General features: G+C 38.9%; 1 protein-coding gene across 2 annotated transcripts in view; it reads left to right on the top strand.

Annotated features, from left to right (window-relative positions):
* The window catches only part of LOC113667312 (DENN domain-containing protein 3), a 28301-nt gene that overhangs the window by 12334 nt on the left and 927 nt on the right, over window positions 1-15040 (top strand). Inside the window, exons 21-46 of one of the 2 annotated variants that reach the window (XR_016186179.1) lie at window positions 339-472; window positions 740-786; window positions 957-1043; window positions 1516-1571; window positions 1986-2088; window positions 2583-2608; window positions 3162-3202; window positions 3519-3623; window positions 3764-3810; window positions 4016-4072; window positions 4519-4589; window positions 4720-4850; window positions 5596-5694; window positions 6478-6547; window positions 6850-6874; window positions 7731-7793; window positions 8218-8296; window positions 8479-8513; window positions 8864-8941; window positions 9394-9481; window positions 10367-10433; window positions 10829-10907; window positions 11563-11659; window positions 12325-12446; window positions 13134-13259; window positions 13762-13827. Coding sequence is in view for 1 of the 2 variants with exons in the window: in XM_089205073.1 (XP_089061199.1) it covers window positions 339-472; window positions 740-786; window positions 957-1043; window positions 1516-1571; window positions 1986-2088; window positions 2583-2608; window positions 3162-3202; window positions 3519-3623; window positions 3764-3810; window positions 4016-4072; window positions 4519-4589; window positions 4720-4850; window positions 5596-5694; window positions 6478-6547; window positions 6850-6874; window positions 7731-7793; window positions 8218-8296; window positions 8479-8513; window positions 8864-8941; window positions 9394-9481; window positions 10367-10433; window positions 10829-10907; window positions 11563-11638; window positions 12325-12446; window positions 13134-13259; window positions 13762-13827 (1978 nt within the window). In the remaining variant the exon portion in view is untranslated. The remainder of the gene's footprint in view (window positions 1-338; window positions 473-739; window positions 787-956; window positions 1044-1515; window positions 1572-1985; window positions 2089-2582; window positions 2609-3161; window positions 3203-3518; window positions 3624-3763; window positions 3811-4015; window positions 4073-4518; window positions 4590-4719; window positions 4851-5595; window positions 5695-6477; window positions 6548-6849; window positions 6875-7730; window positions 7794-8217; window positions 8297-8478; window positions 8514-8863; window positions 8942-9393; window positions 9482-10366; window positions 10434-10828; window positions 10908-11562; window positions 11660-12324; window positions 12447-13133; window positions 13260-13761; window positions 13828-15040) is intronic. The other variant, XM_089205073.1, reaches the window with a different exon arrangement.

The following is a 15040-nucleotide window of genomic DNA, read 5'->3' as shown; positions in this document are numbered from 1 at the left end:
CTCTGCGGGATTTGAACGCATGACCTCTGTGATACCGGTGCAGCGCTCTACCAACTGAGCCAACAAGTCAACTGGGAGCTGGCTATTATGTTGGTTCCAAATATATGACTTTCATATATTCAAAGTCGTTTAATATCATCATCATATTAATCAGACGAGTGAGGAGAACAAAGACAACACTATCAGTAAGGGAAAATTAGTTGATCAAATACCAAATTCTCCAAACTATATCACAAGAATTGTATGGCAGACAGTAAGGAGAATTTATAATAAGATCTTGGGAGCGAAAGGGCTCTAACTACTCTTCTTGTGTGATGAAATAGTTTTACCTTTCTTAGGACAGGTCCTCTGAGGAAAAGAAGTTCATCTGCATTGACTGTCCCTGTTATACCTGAAGAGTGTTTTGCCAATGCACATGAGGAACTAAGCATATTTGCTCTTCCTCCTTTCGTCCGCGGAGGCATCCACACAGGTAAGAGATGCTCACACGCTCTTATATGGAAAAAATTATTTTACAATTTTTCATGAACGTACATTAGTTGTGGTAACTTTTTTATTATTATTTAAAATCTAAACCGTTCAGACGGTTTTTTGTTAATTCTCTTTTATACTAGTGACTATGACGAAATATTTCTGTGTTTCACTAGCAGTCTTACAGACATTAGTATGATATATCTTACTTCTTGGAAATGTTTTCATATGTTGTCCTTACGTGGTGAAATGTTTTCTTTTCCCGTAGGACTTTTCTACGAAGATTACTTGAGGACGTTGAATTACAAGATCACTGTAAATACACTTTTTCTCGCACTATTCGAATCATGTGGAGACTTCACCATATTACTACCTTTGGTTTCACAATTCTGTATGCTTAACGTAAAGAACTACGCTATCGTTGAAGAAAAATACTTTGTCTCCTCCTCAGTTCTAACAGAAGTGTTTTGTCTTCCTTTACACAGGATCCTACGAATAAGTCTTCAGGTCTTCTAGCTAACCACTTGTACTTGCGTGGGATGTTACGAATTGCTCGTGGAGAAAAAACCAAGGTAGGAATGTAAGTTCTTATTTTTTCCCTTGAAAATTCATGTTCATTTGGTTTTCGAGCGCTAAATCTCCGACACAATTCACCGGATGCGAAATTCCCAGCTGGTAATTAACATGTGGTGCGGACTTCCATCGCGGCCTTGTTTTATATTCTTACTTGCATTCATTGAAAGATGCAAATTGAAACAAGGTTTCGTGAAGCGAGTTAGTAACTATACCTTCAAAAATAGTCTGTATAAAAGATGCAAGTTCGAAATACATAACGATGGTGTGCATGTGCAAATGGAGGAGACATTTTAAACTGAACGTGAAGTTACGCCATAGTCAGAATAAAGATTCATACGAGTGCACTGTTTTCGTTCAAGTAGAGGTGGTGAAGATAGAACATGTTTGAACTTTATTTCATTTTAAACCCTGTCCTTTGTGGAAAAACTGTTGACAGACTTGTTGTTATTAGTCTGTATTACTCCACAGGCCGTGGACGACTTCTTTGGAGTTTCATCGACAAGTGCGCAGCTCTTCCCAACCTCGTAAGTAGCAATACGCGGAGCTTTTAAATTGAAATTCAATCAAAAACTGCTGAAAAAAATTGCAGACGTGCTTTTCAAGGATGAAACTTACTTCCAGACTGGGCTAGTGAAGGATTCATTGCAGTTTAATAGATGAATGAAAGAGACACGTTTATTCCCACAATATTTTCGCTTTGGCTTGCTGTCGTAAAACAAAATCCTCTATCAGGGAGCAGAAAAGGAGGTGCGTTAAATCATATTTCAGATTTTTGAAAGTCAAAATTTAAATTTGATTTGGACAGGATTAGTTGATATTTTTACACAGCGTGAATTACAAATTATAAAAAGAAAAAGAGAGGAATAAATACTTAAAATTTGATCATGGACCAAAGTAACTTACAAAGGCAAAGTTGCTTTTTTTATCTTTGGTTGTAGGACCGTGAAGGAGATCATGTGTAAACTGAGCGATTTAGAAGTAGAGGAGTTAAGAACAAGACATTTCTGGAGGAAAGCAGAGCGTCTCAGGGTTAACGCCAAGGTTTAATGCGATAAACTGTTTTACTTGGTCATCTGAAAGTCGGTTTGCCATTTTAGTACCATTTTTTTCTTTGCTGGCCGTTCCTGAGAATTTCTCGGTCTACCCGCGAAATCACACGCATTCGCTGATTGATAATTTTCTGCATTCCCGTTATCTGGTGGCATAGAACATTGATAAAAATATTAAGGGATTCTCTATACTGATTACTCCTCGGAAAAAAGAGGTTAATGCAGTTTAATCCTAATAGCGGAGTTCCATAAACAAACAGACGAGAAAACAACAAGAAAAACTGAGCAGAGTAAACACTACTTGTTTGCTTTGTAGAAGTGAAACTAATGTTACGTGGAAGTACATTTAGAAGAGCACCTTGCTGATCCGGCACGGAGAGCGAAGTTCGCGACTCCCTCGCCTTATTTTTAGTTATTACGAGTATGACGAAAGCCGGGCCGCCTTATATCTACTTCTTTTAAAATTTTTGTATTGTTTTCTTTTAGGAAAAGTGGAATTACAGAAGGGCAAGGTAAATGATACAGTTAATGTTTTTGAAACTTACAGCCTTAGCAGTTTAACAAAACGCATATATTTCACAGCAGTAACAATGATCCGAAAACGAACAACGTGTACGCCTTGGCACGAACACGTTACGCCTATGCATGCGCAATGCATATGCACAGGCACATGTACAGGGCATATGTATACGCATTTGCCACGAACTCGCAAACTCACACGCATACACTTATGCAAACGCATACGCATATGCACGCGCATACAACCATACATAAACATATGCACACATATACGTTAATACATACGCACCAGCATACGCTTAAACACTCATTTGCACATGTATACGCATATGTAACCGCATACGCAAATGCACAACAGATAATACGAAGTAAAAAAATACAAATTTAAAAAAATCAATTCGATAACAGAAGAAATATAATTCACCAGAAGTTCACACACGTACAAAATTTGTATTACATGAGCATGATATAAGGAAAACGTAACCGACGTTGACTTTGTAAACGCAAAACGCGATTGATGATACACTGTCTGATGTTTCTTATTAGAAAAGAGGTGGTTACTTCAGCAATTCCTTCAAATCCTTTAGGTATGTCTCATTTGTGTCTGCATGGGGAAAAAATTTCTTTCAAAATAATCCTTACGTTAACACTGCCAATAAAAAGTTGGAAGAAGAGTTTCCGACACTCTCTATGTGACACTTTCTTTCTTTATTTTCTATTGCCTTTTTTTTAAATATCAATAATTTTTTCTATAGATAATTTTTTAACTTGTGGATTCGCGAAGCGTAGAAACATTTCTTACCCCGATAAGCTGTGAGGACTCTGATCTGAACAGAGACTTAAAGAAACATTACTTTGGCACTCAAACTATTTTTTGCATTATTGTTTTCTTGTTTCCATCAGCTTTTAAAGAATTCGTGAAACATGTAAGCATGTTACAGATAGCGAACGGTGAAGATGCTGGACGAAGACTATTCCAAGCATTGGCGAATAATTCAACAACAAACGGTAAAGAGGGTTGTTTGAATTCCTATTATCGAATTATCGAAACCAGACCGAAAAAAAGAATCATTTTTTTAGTTATGAAATTTTTTCGATTTTAAACGTTAGACGAAGATGTGAAAATTTGTTCTATTCTTTTATTGCAGTGATCGATCCAGACACGTTTGCTGCATTTTATGATGCTTTCACCCAGGTATCTAAATACTGCAGATGTGATGAACATCCATATCGCTTCGCCGTTAATTTTTTTTTTCTTTGTCCTTTGTTGCCATCACCTGACTGTTTTCTCCAACTGGTGGTCTTCCGACATTATTTTACTCCTTCTGACTAAAACATTTATTTTTTTGGTACTCCTTTCATTCGTTCGTTAATCTCATTTTCGCATTTTTTATTAACAGGCTAGCATGATGGCCAAGAGTGTTTCATTACGTAATATTGTTTTGGAACGCAACGAGGTGATGTTCCTACTGAATTCACGTTTGTTTTGCTTTTGATTTTATTTAATGTTCGACAGATTTTTCGCTTTATTTGTCCATTGCGTCAACATCGTTGACGTCTGCGAAGTAAATTGCATAGCTACCCGGAACTCATCTTAGTTTCTTTACCATGAAGCAGCTAGAAGCATTGTCTTTCCCAATCCTCCATGGGATGTTAGTGTATTGGAGGTTAACCCCCCTCCCAAGTATCTAGTCAAGCTTCCCTGGTAGTTTGTTAGCACCCCTTTATACTCCTGGGTTGAGGAGGCTCTGTGAGAATTAAATAAACAACCCGAGGACGAGCACGCGGCCAACTCTCTAAACCAGACCTCTCTCCGACACTATTTGGCATCAACGCTTCTTCTTTGTTTTCTCCCAAGTACCTGGTTACATGTTAATAGTTACATGTTAATTTTTCTCTGCAGTTTGTACTGAAGATTTCAAAGCATATCAAGACAAATAAGGGCATGGGTTGGCTTGTTCTCACAGTCGACAGGTCAGTGTTCTCTCGTGAAATTCTATTGCACATTTAAAAAAGTAAGTATTGTGTTCTCGTGGTTAAGAAGTGTGATATGGAGGAGACTCATGTGCCTAGTACTTTAGCCTCAAGTTCTTTTTCGCTTCAGATTGTTGTTCCTGCCGGATGGAACTCAGCATTGTATATCTGTTGTAAGAAATGACGAAATAAAGAATGTGGAGCCGCACTCCGGAGGGGTGTTGTTAGGTGGAGATACAGCTATCCGAATAACCAGCACTGGTAAGTCAGATATAGAGAGATCTTTTAAGTTGTGTGAAAAGTCTGATAAGGTCTGTGAGATATAAACGGTAGGAAGCAGCGGATTAAGAATGTAGTGATTGAAGCCGGTTGACGTGTGATTCGCTAATACTTTTAATTCTTGTAGGTTTTTTTTTTTCAAATCAATTTTTTTAGTCAACCTTGGATTTCATTTCTTTTACATTTATCAGTCTTGAAATATAGACTGATGCTTTTAATATGATTAATTATATTGAAGAAAGTGAGCTTGAGAATGACATAGATGTCCCGTGTATTGCTCGAGAATCAGCCTGTAGTGTAAGTGCTAATGGAACGCGAATGTTTAACCCTAGCTCGCACGAGCGAGAATTCTTGGGCGTTTTTTCCTTATCTCGCACGCGTGTTCCTTGATTTCTTACCGATCGCCTGCTTCCTAGGCCCAAAAAAAATCGTTGCGCTATTTCGAATCTTTTTAGGTGACGTGATAAACTTGCTTCAATTTAAAGAGACCACAAACTACAAAATACGAAAAAGATGAAGAGGTAATGATGACTCAATTAGGAACAAAGATTGCTATGGATGAAGAGTACTGAGAAGAACATCAATCAGGGAACGCGTGAAGGGTGGGATAAATTTGTCGCGATGCACACACTAAAGTGCATTAAATCTCACTTTTAAAAAAGCTAACATCTTTATAACGAGCAGCACATTGACAAGCTCCTACCTTTTGTCCTCTATTCCCTTACAGAAAGTGATCCAGTGTCTTTCATAGCATTTGTAAAGGAAGAGAAGGATTTCTGGCGAAGCTGTTTGCTGGAAATGAAAGCAGGATACAACATTTCTGATGGTAAGCACACTGAATTAACTTGCGTTCTGTCTTCAGCCATGTTGGTTAACACTATCTGATACATTAACGCACGAAGTAGGTTTTAATTATTAAGTTGTTTCTACTTATTTTAGGGGGCAACAGTTTTATTTGCGCGAGAAATGGCTCCGTAGCTTCTAAAAACAACAAAACTCTTGAAAGGAAAAAATGCTGATCTATTTTATTTTGATATTGGGCGTAGAAGGAAAAAATGTTGAATACTCTCATGATGAATATCGTAGAGAGCTCATACAAACTCAAAGAAAACCCAGCGAAATGGCTTAAAGTGCGGAAAAACGCGAGTGGCTAAGTTGCAGTTGATTTTATGTCTGATTGGTTGAAAGTTTTCACAGGGCGCAGTAAAGCAAAAGCACTATTATCCTAGCCTGCAGAGCAGGGTAATTTTGGCGGGTGAGTCCTCAGTATTTTCTTAACGGAAATTATAGCCGCCATCTTTGATTTTAATGGCAGCGTAGGGCTGGGGAGAGAATGAAATATATATCAAGAGGGCGGTTGTCGGCCAAAAATAAGGAGAGGGGTGGGGATGTAAAGATGACTATCCTTGATTATAAACTTCATTATGGAGATCTCTGTTGCTCAGTGGTATAGCATCAGATCGCCAAATCTGCGGGTTAGGGGGGATTGATCCTTTGCGGGAGACTTAGACTATTTCTTTTGTCTTTTTCCCATGTTCGAGACAAAGAAAATAAAATCTTCAGTCGATCGAAAATTTCTCAAAGCGGTCATGTTTTTCTTTGTTTGAAGTTTACAAGGACAAGGAAATCGTAAAGCAAGCGGCTCAAAACGTCATCATGGCGGATTCTCTCAGACAAAGGTAACCACGAAAATTTCAATCTATGTCGTCGTAAATTTTGGCCAAATCTCAGTTACATCAAGGGCGGATAACGCTATTCAACGGATAAATCGCTATCCGGCAGACAAGTGATTGCAAAACGGATAGAGTTTTATACAGTGGATAACGTTATAAAACTTTCGAGCAACCGGTGCCAGCTCTCTGAGCTCTTTCCGAAAAGTGAAGTCCCCATTGCACCTTTTTGGGTTTATCACTTTAGATGAGCGTTCTTTGAAGCTTGTAGTCATGTTTGAATTTCTTCTCTTTCATTTTTTCTTTAACAGTGACTACCAGGACCAAGTTGCAATGGTAAGATAATTGAAACCCTGCATAACATTTTCATTTACGTTCTTATGTACTTGGACAATTTAAAATTTAATATAAAATAGTTGTTTCTTTGTTTATTTGATGTATATCGCATGAAGTCATTTTTTGTCAGTCATTGTTTACTGTAAACTAACTCGTTTATTAAATGGGCTTTGGTTCGTCTAAAACCCACCTTTCATCGTACTAGTAAATGCACAGCTAACATACCGTGTGGATTAATTCGCCGGGAAACCGACAGAAATTGTGATCTAGTATTAAAAAGCTTTCGTGAGTTGTGAACGTCTCAACTTTTCATATCACAGTTGACTGTTTACAAACTTAAGCAAAGGTGTTGAATCCCCTGAGCAGCGTAGTGGAGGTACCACTCGCCACTGTTACCTCCTTTCTCCGCTCAATTTCTTGTTTAGTTGGCCAAATTGCTGTAACTTATTTACCATCGCTATTTTGTTACGATTTGAGTCTCTCAAACCCCTCTGAGTGTCTTCTCTGAATTGCTGACCGTCTTTATCGACGTAAATGTCTCATGCGTCACAGTTGCCTACTTCCGCTGCACAAACGAGTTACTTGTTTCTCTGGAGGCTCGATTAAAAGTTTAATTTAAGCATGCTTTAAAAGGAAACATTCCCCTTAATACCTTCCGTAACAGCAAAACGAGAAGGGAAATGAAGTCACTTGCCCTCAAACGTATTCATCTTCTTTCTTTTTTCTTGGGCATTGTTGTTCTTGTTTCTTAGGAAAGGAATTTGAATATCTCTAAGTAATCTCTTTTAAAAGTTTTAATTGAAGTGAAAGTCTGAACATATTACTGTTCTTCTTAATATCTTTGCTTTCTTTGTAGCAAGTTCTCTGCTTTAGCACGCAGGGCTATAACATAGATAAATTGACCGAGGCAACTGAAAAGGTAAGACGATTTCAAAACGGTGAAATGCAACCAACCTCAATGCGCTCGAGAGGGCCTCTTTGACCATCTCTTTGTCTTCGGGATAATGAGGATAAACTTGAGAATCCCTCACCATTGTTCAAACGATATGCGAGGATTGAGGGTGCAGTGGCGTAACGGAGTTAGTTTTTGAATCCTCTGGCGCAGTTAAAACTGGGAAACCGCTTCAATTCTCAATTCTTGAACCCGATCTGCCGTGTCACGTGTGGGTCGAGTTTGTTATTGGTCTTCGTCCTTGATCCCGGGTTTCCTCCAGGTTCTCAGGTTGTCCACCCTCCACTCTAAATTCCAATCTGACCTGAAAACAGCGGACGAGGAACCAGCCGCTGCCACTTTTTCGATGCGTTTTATATTTACTTTTTTTAAAACTTTTTACTTATTTAAGGCGTTGTACAAGAGAGTGAGCCCCTCACCTCAGGACATTGAGAAATCAACAGTGGAGGCTTTGCTTTATGTGCGAGCCTGTAAGTTATAAATGTTTTTCCTTTAAAGATGCATTGTGTACACATTGTGTGAAGCCCTTGCCCTCTACGCCAAACACTTCCACACCTTTCTCAAAGAATGAAAAAAAAACAAGTTTCGTGTGTTACTTTGCCAAATGGAACTCCGTACAAACGTTGTATTCCCTATTGTCTTCTTTCTTTAGCGAAAGGTAGAGAACCAAAGGTCTGGTGTGCCATGGTGAGTGACAGTATTTTTTGGACGTAAACGTTGCAATAAATTATATTTTCAGCACACAACTTCTGATCCTTCAGGCTATAGAGGCGCCCCCTTAAGATCTCATTTGTAATCCTCCCTACTGTCTTCCATACAATTCTTGTGATGTTAGTTCGGAGAATTTGATATCGGATCAATTAATAATCTCCTTAGAGATATTTTTATTTATTTTCATCGTTTGTCTACCTGACATGGTATTGATATTGTGGGGAGAAATTGTGTCTCGATGACTCATGCGATTTTTCCCTGTTTGAGCCGTCAAATTTTAATCTTCATCATAATCCACATGTATGTTGATTGATCTTGTTTTTCAGGGCTCTGGTGTTGTTGTCGTGATAGATACCAAAGAGTGGGAGCATGAGACGCACATGAAACATGCGAAGGATAGGGTGGTAAGTGAACAACGAATTATGGGTACACACGAGTGAAAGGGCGGAAGGTAACCCGGATTGTGGGTTCGGCCCGGTTTGAAAAATTGCTAGCCAGGTAACTTGGTCTGACCTTGGGCAACACAATGAAATGTCTCGACTGGGGTCAAATCCTTGAACACAAAGTTGTTCATAAAAATTTATTGTCGTGCAAAAGCCCTTTTTAAGGAAAGGGCGAGGGGAGGTGGTGTACTGGCCCTTGATTGTTTAAGCCAAAGATAGCGCGGACGCCCCATAGAGGACTCACTGAGTCACTTTCGATTTCCCTTGCGATTGGGATTTATTTTTAGCCTCGTGAGGATGTTCACCAGACTGGATTCTGGGCCAATAAGTGATTCGGTAGCGAAGTAAAAGATAAAATTTTGTAAAATTCCACTGATTTGTAAACCGAACATTCCTGGTTGCATTCCCTGCAGAGTTGTCTGTTAGCCGTCGAAGAGAACCAAGTTTGGGCTGGTTCCTTGGATACAACGATTTATGTGATCAATACACAAACTGGGAAAGGTAAGGAACAATTACATATTCTCAGCAGATAAGAGAATTGGTGACGTTTGTGTTATTTTGGCTGCTAACCTTCCGCCTGCCAAAAGAGTTACTCTCGTCGCTGTGTACGGTCTTCCTTCTTTTATTTCCTTTAATGAAGACTTAAACTGAAAGTTCCTTTATATTTCGCATATGTAACAAAACCCGTGTCAAGTGGAACCCATTTTTGTCCTTTTACGCCCTTGCTGTCCATTTTTGCTGTCCATTCTGTTTTCTGACGTTTCGAGCGAAGCCCTTCGTCAGAACGAAGGGCTAACGCTCGAAACGTCAGCTTTTTTACCCTTTACGGTGGCTAGTTTACGTTTTCAACTCAGTTGTTAATACTAAATTACCTGCTATACTCTCCCACCGACGCCGCACCACAGTTTCTTTAGAAACTTACCCCTTTATTCATTCCGTTTTCTAGCTTCTATGCGTATCGTTGTGTAATAATTAAGGCTTGCTTTTTTCTCTGGTAGCACCTCCTTCGCAAATATGTTTGGTTTGTATCTATCATTTTCGGGGGCTATTGTGCCGGTATGATATGAAGTTTATGTAAAGTTAAATCACATGTGGCAGTTTTTAACAAGTGGTCTTGAAGATATATTAAAGTTCACACGGCAACCAGGTGGACAATCAGACATGGTTTGATATTACTCTGGTTTACAGATTTAATGAATGTAACCAAAGGAGTGTCGGAACGTTGGGTCTCTGAATTGTAACTTCTTCGGTTATATTCATTCAATCTGCTAACCAGAGTAGCATCAAACCATGTCTGGTCTTGAAGATGTTAGCTAAATGTGTGTTCATTGTGTATCTCCAATGTCTTCGGCAAAAATGTTATACAAAATGTTCTGCCTTTTGCAGCTGATCAACAGCTTTTAGGACACCATGACTTACTATCACACATGATCAAAACTGAAGATAGTCAAGGGTAGGTTTATTGTGACTCTTAGGGCATGCTTTAATAATATAATGCGTTCACTATCACTGTGCCTTTCTCAGCCCCGGAGTATAAATGGGGGAGTGGGTACTAACGAAACAATTAACTGGTATCTCACTCGGGGGGGGGGGGGGGGGGGAAGGGGGTTAGCAATGCTCTAAGTTGCTTCATCCCTTCGAAACCGTGGTAAGGTCAGGCCGGATAAGCCACCCAGCTTGACTGCAGACCATTCTTTTATCCCCTAAGATAGCAGGGTTCAAGTTCACCGACCTTCGGTGGTTTGGAGTTTTTTTTGCAAACATCATCAATTCCATGTCAAGCTTAACACGTTTGAATGAATTAGTGCAGAGTTTATCTTCCTCTGATGATATGTCTGATTTACACAGGCAGACCACCGTGTGGAGTGCAAGTCTGGATGGACAGATCGTAGGCTGGGATCCTGTGACCCTCACTGCCAAGAAAGAGGTAAAAAAAGTTTTTCTGAGGACAATAAAATGCCTAGAATTGGCATCAAATGTACTAAGGTCACGAATTGCGGGGGGAGATTGGGTTAGTTCTCGTACTTGGAGTTACAGAGATGCTGTAAAAAGTCCATTTATCAAAAAAGAGACTAAACTCCGCAGAAAATATGTATTAAACTTGTTAAATGAACCACAACATATGGCTAAAATAAAAACTCCGAAACTTCTCTTCCAAACAAATTCCAAACAAAGGAGTAACAAATTTACGCGAACGAAAGCTCAAAACAACTGACTAAAACTCCGCGGAAACAAAACTAAAAGTACACGAAAAATGTCCACGTAAGTTTTCCAATGTCAAGGTTAAAGTTCTTTGACACGATTGGCTAATTTGTGAAATCACGCGCAGCGCGCGTGATTTCAAAAGAATACGAAGGGGGGAGTAGAAGAGAAAAATTGTAACTTGAAATTTAGAAAAACGAAAGAGATTTTCTACAGATGCTACGATTCTCTAGGGATAGCTTTTGCATTTTACAGCCCGCTGTCTCTGTACATGTGCGATATTTCACGCGTATGCAAACATTTGCTGTGGGCATGTGGAAGTGCCAGCGATATCCATGAATGGATCATAAACCCTTCTAAACAAAAGTTGTCTCTTTTAGCTTCATGTAAAGCTGGATCAAAGAAATGGCAAAACGCTGTACTCGATCGCTGCTGTTGGAGACACATTCTGGTGTGGTACGTGACAGTATTATTGCTGTGAGTGGCTTTTCATAAATGGATTTTAATCGAGGCCAAGCTGTTTGAAACACGATAGGGGTGACTGGATTTCACTGCCCTGCAATTCCAGCTTGAACAGCGAAATATTTTTTGTATTCAGCTTAGCCCTAACTGGTATAACTGGGGTTTCCAATAACCTCGCCGGGGATTTAATGGCTTTGACATGTAATTAAGTCTCAAAATATGATTTTAAATGACGCTACTTTTTCTGTTTTATCTGTTACCAGGGATGAGTACACGTAGTTTGATTTTATGGCCACAATTTTCCTGTCGTAGTCGTCTCGGGGCTCGAGTGTTGATTTAAAGGAAGACTCTCACCCTCGGTTTAAAATCAGCTTGGTTTGTCATGGAAGTACTGGTCAGAGCTTTTGTGCCCCTTTAGAAATTGCTAGAACTAAAACTTTTCGATCTTGAGCTACCAAGGAAAACGAAAGATTATTCAAGGTAGTAAATGTTTGAAAGTCCAAGTCATCGGGAAATTCGATTAAATCAGTTTGGATTTAGCAAATTCTTACTTCAGGAGCAACGGCACTCTTAATGGCAAATTACATTGAAATTTTGATTTATGTAGCTGCATATCTGTGTAGGTCTAGAAGCGTTGAATTACATGTTTACCAGCACCTCCTTTTTGCTTATTTTCATAGCAACCAGGTTTAATATTTTCGTGATAAATTACAAGAGAGACAACAATGAAACCAAAATGTTAACTCCTAAGGAAGACGGACTGATGAGCGTGGACACCATGTGTGCAGTATCTAACGAGGAGGTGAGTGTTCCTAAAGGGCCCCTTAACCTTTGAACCCCTAGGAGTGATAACCATCTAGTTTCTCCTTAGAGTATCATCCTCGAATTAAACATTAAGGTTATGAGAATAAAGGAAATGATCTCAAACTCAAGAAGCTCTTGGCTGTTAAACAAATTCTCCAATACATTGAACAAGTTAACTCAATCAATTTGAGGAAAGCTTAAAACAGAATCTTGACAGCATATTAGGAAATAGATTAGAGAACAGTATGGGGAACTTTCACACTAATACTGGGGCGTAAGGGGTAAGTGAAAACTCTGCCTTGGCAACCATGTAAATTTTATCTCCGCACGTCATGGTTGACAACTTGGCAGGTTTGTCTTGGTGTGGGTTTAGTGTTTCCAGGATGGTTTGAACGACGCTACTTCGTTTCGGTTCCTTTTTTTCCCTTAGTGAGTGAGGTATTTATTAGTTCAGTTGCTGGTGCTCAACCTTTGTTACATTTTTATTTTTGTTTTCATTTCTGTGTCAGTCGTCTGCTCGTGACTTCTCAATTTAAGCCGCATAATGTTTAATCTTAACTGTCTTATAGTTGTTATGATATAAACGTTTCTGTTTCTTTTTCTTCGCAGTTTCTCTCTTTCTTCTTTTTTTTTTTTTTCACTTATTAATTCAGTCATTTACTTTTTACTTCTTTTTCTTATTTAGATTTGGACAGGGTGTGATAAAAAGGGCCTTGTCGTTGTCTGGAACACTGTGACCTATAAAAATAAACACCAAATAGTTTGCGAATGCAACGGGTTCACATGCATGCTGAAAGTGGATTATAACACGGTAAAAAGCCTGGTTTTTAGTGTGACTCTATAAGTTAGGCAACATGCATTAAGTGATTGGCAGATCTTTTAAAACATGTAACAGTAAGCGTCAAGAAATTTTGTTTGCATATAGAGGAAATGTCTGCTTCCTTACAAGTAAGGAATGTTAGTATTTTGGATATGATTTGTTTTTATTCAATCCTCTGGGGAGCACCTTCAGGTAAATTTCAAAACAATTTATGTGTTGATGTAATAAATGTTTTAGAATTCATCTCTTTGAAAAATCACTGAAGGTAACACTGCCTTTATTGTAACAAGAGTGCGCCAAAGGGATAACCGTTCTGGATGATTGAGCAGACAAGTATATCTTGGAGTTTCATATTTCTCAAACCGGATTACAAAAACTGTTGGTGGCATTTTTCTGAATTTAGCAAATCCATGATATCGATCGACTATTTTTTGTAGGAGAACAAAGTTTTTAATTCAATTCAATTCTTACCTTTCCAATTCTTGTCGTCTAGATCTGGGCGGGGAGTAAAAGTGGTAAAATCTATGTGATAAGTGTCAAGGAACCCCAAGTTACTATGGTATGTTCTATATTTACTGGTGTTAGTTGATTTACTACTTTAAAATTTGAAGTTTTTTCTCCTAGGAGTGACTAATATCTGACTTTTCCTCAAATGACTTAAGATTGTCTGAAAGCTGGCAGGTGTTTTATGGAATGCCTTGATGGGAAATCAGAGCTAAAGAAACATCTCAAATCTTTCTCTTATATTAGAGATCGAGTTGAAGTGTGGGTTGTCCGGGATTGTAATCGCACCGGTTTTTTTTTTTTTTCCTTGGGAAATGTGTCCTTTGCTAGCGAACGTTTATAGGGAAAAAAGATCAAATAAAGAGGAAGAAGAATAACTGATCTGATAAAGAGGGAGGGGATGGAGAAGTATTAATCTGATAGAGGGGGGGGGGAGGCAGGAAATTAGAAATAGGTTCTCCTCAAAATACTGCCATGCTCTGATAGTATTCTTCAGTGTTTTTGTTGTTGTTGTTGTTTCTGTTTTGTTTTGTTTTGTTTTTGTTTTTGTTTTTCAACAATAAACAGTTAAACCTGAGAGCACTGGTCGATCACGCATTGCGATCGTATAGGTGGAGGCAGTTTCTAAAGGGGGTGTAATCGTTGACTATAATGATATAAAAACTGCGGTGCTGCGTTGATGGGGGAGAATAACATGATAATTTTGGTTTTATCAACGGAGCTAAGCTTTGATAGCCTGCAGTACAGCCGTCTTATTAGGGTGAGCAAACGTTATAAGCTCGCGATCGTTTATCCGACTGGCCATGTTTGGCCGTCGTCCGCCCCCCTTGGCACAAATTTCTTTCTCTCCCCAGCCTTTCCCTGCCATTAAAATCAAAGATTGCGGCCATAATTTTTGTTAAGAAAATACTGAGAATTCGCTCGCCAGAATTAGGCCTGCTCTGCAGGCTAACGTTTCGAGCGTCAGCCCTTCGTCAGAGCGAACGACAAAGGGCTAACACTCGAAACGCCAGCTTTGACTATTCGGGCTATTCACATTATCAACTCAGTTGATAAAACCAAAATTATTTTAATTTTTCAAAGGCTTGCCAGATTGCAGGAGCCCGTAGGGCGAGTGCATTTTGTTACCTTTGAAAAATTTGGGAGTGTTGATTTATCCTAACTACTCGAAAAAAAAATATGATTACTTTTTAATACTATACATGCAAAAATTTGACTCAGTTTTCCTCTTAGCCGTGTTTATGATTCACTGGTGCGACTGCTTACCT

This window comes from Pocillopora damicornis, chromosome 4 (genome assembly GCF_964200805.1).
Source record: "Pocillopora damicornis chromosome 4, jaPocDami1.2, whole genome shotgun sequence".
Taxonomy (NCBI): Eukaryota; Metazoa; Cnidaria; class Anthozoa; order Scleractinia; family Pocilloporidae; genus Pocillopora; species Pocillopora damicornis.
The sequence above is the reverse complement of the archived record's forward strand: the minus strand, read 5'-3'. Positions and strand labels throughout refer to the sequence as shown.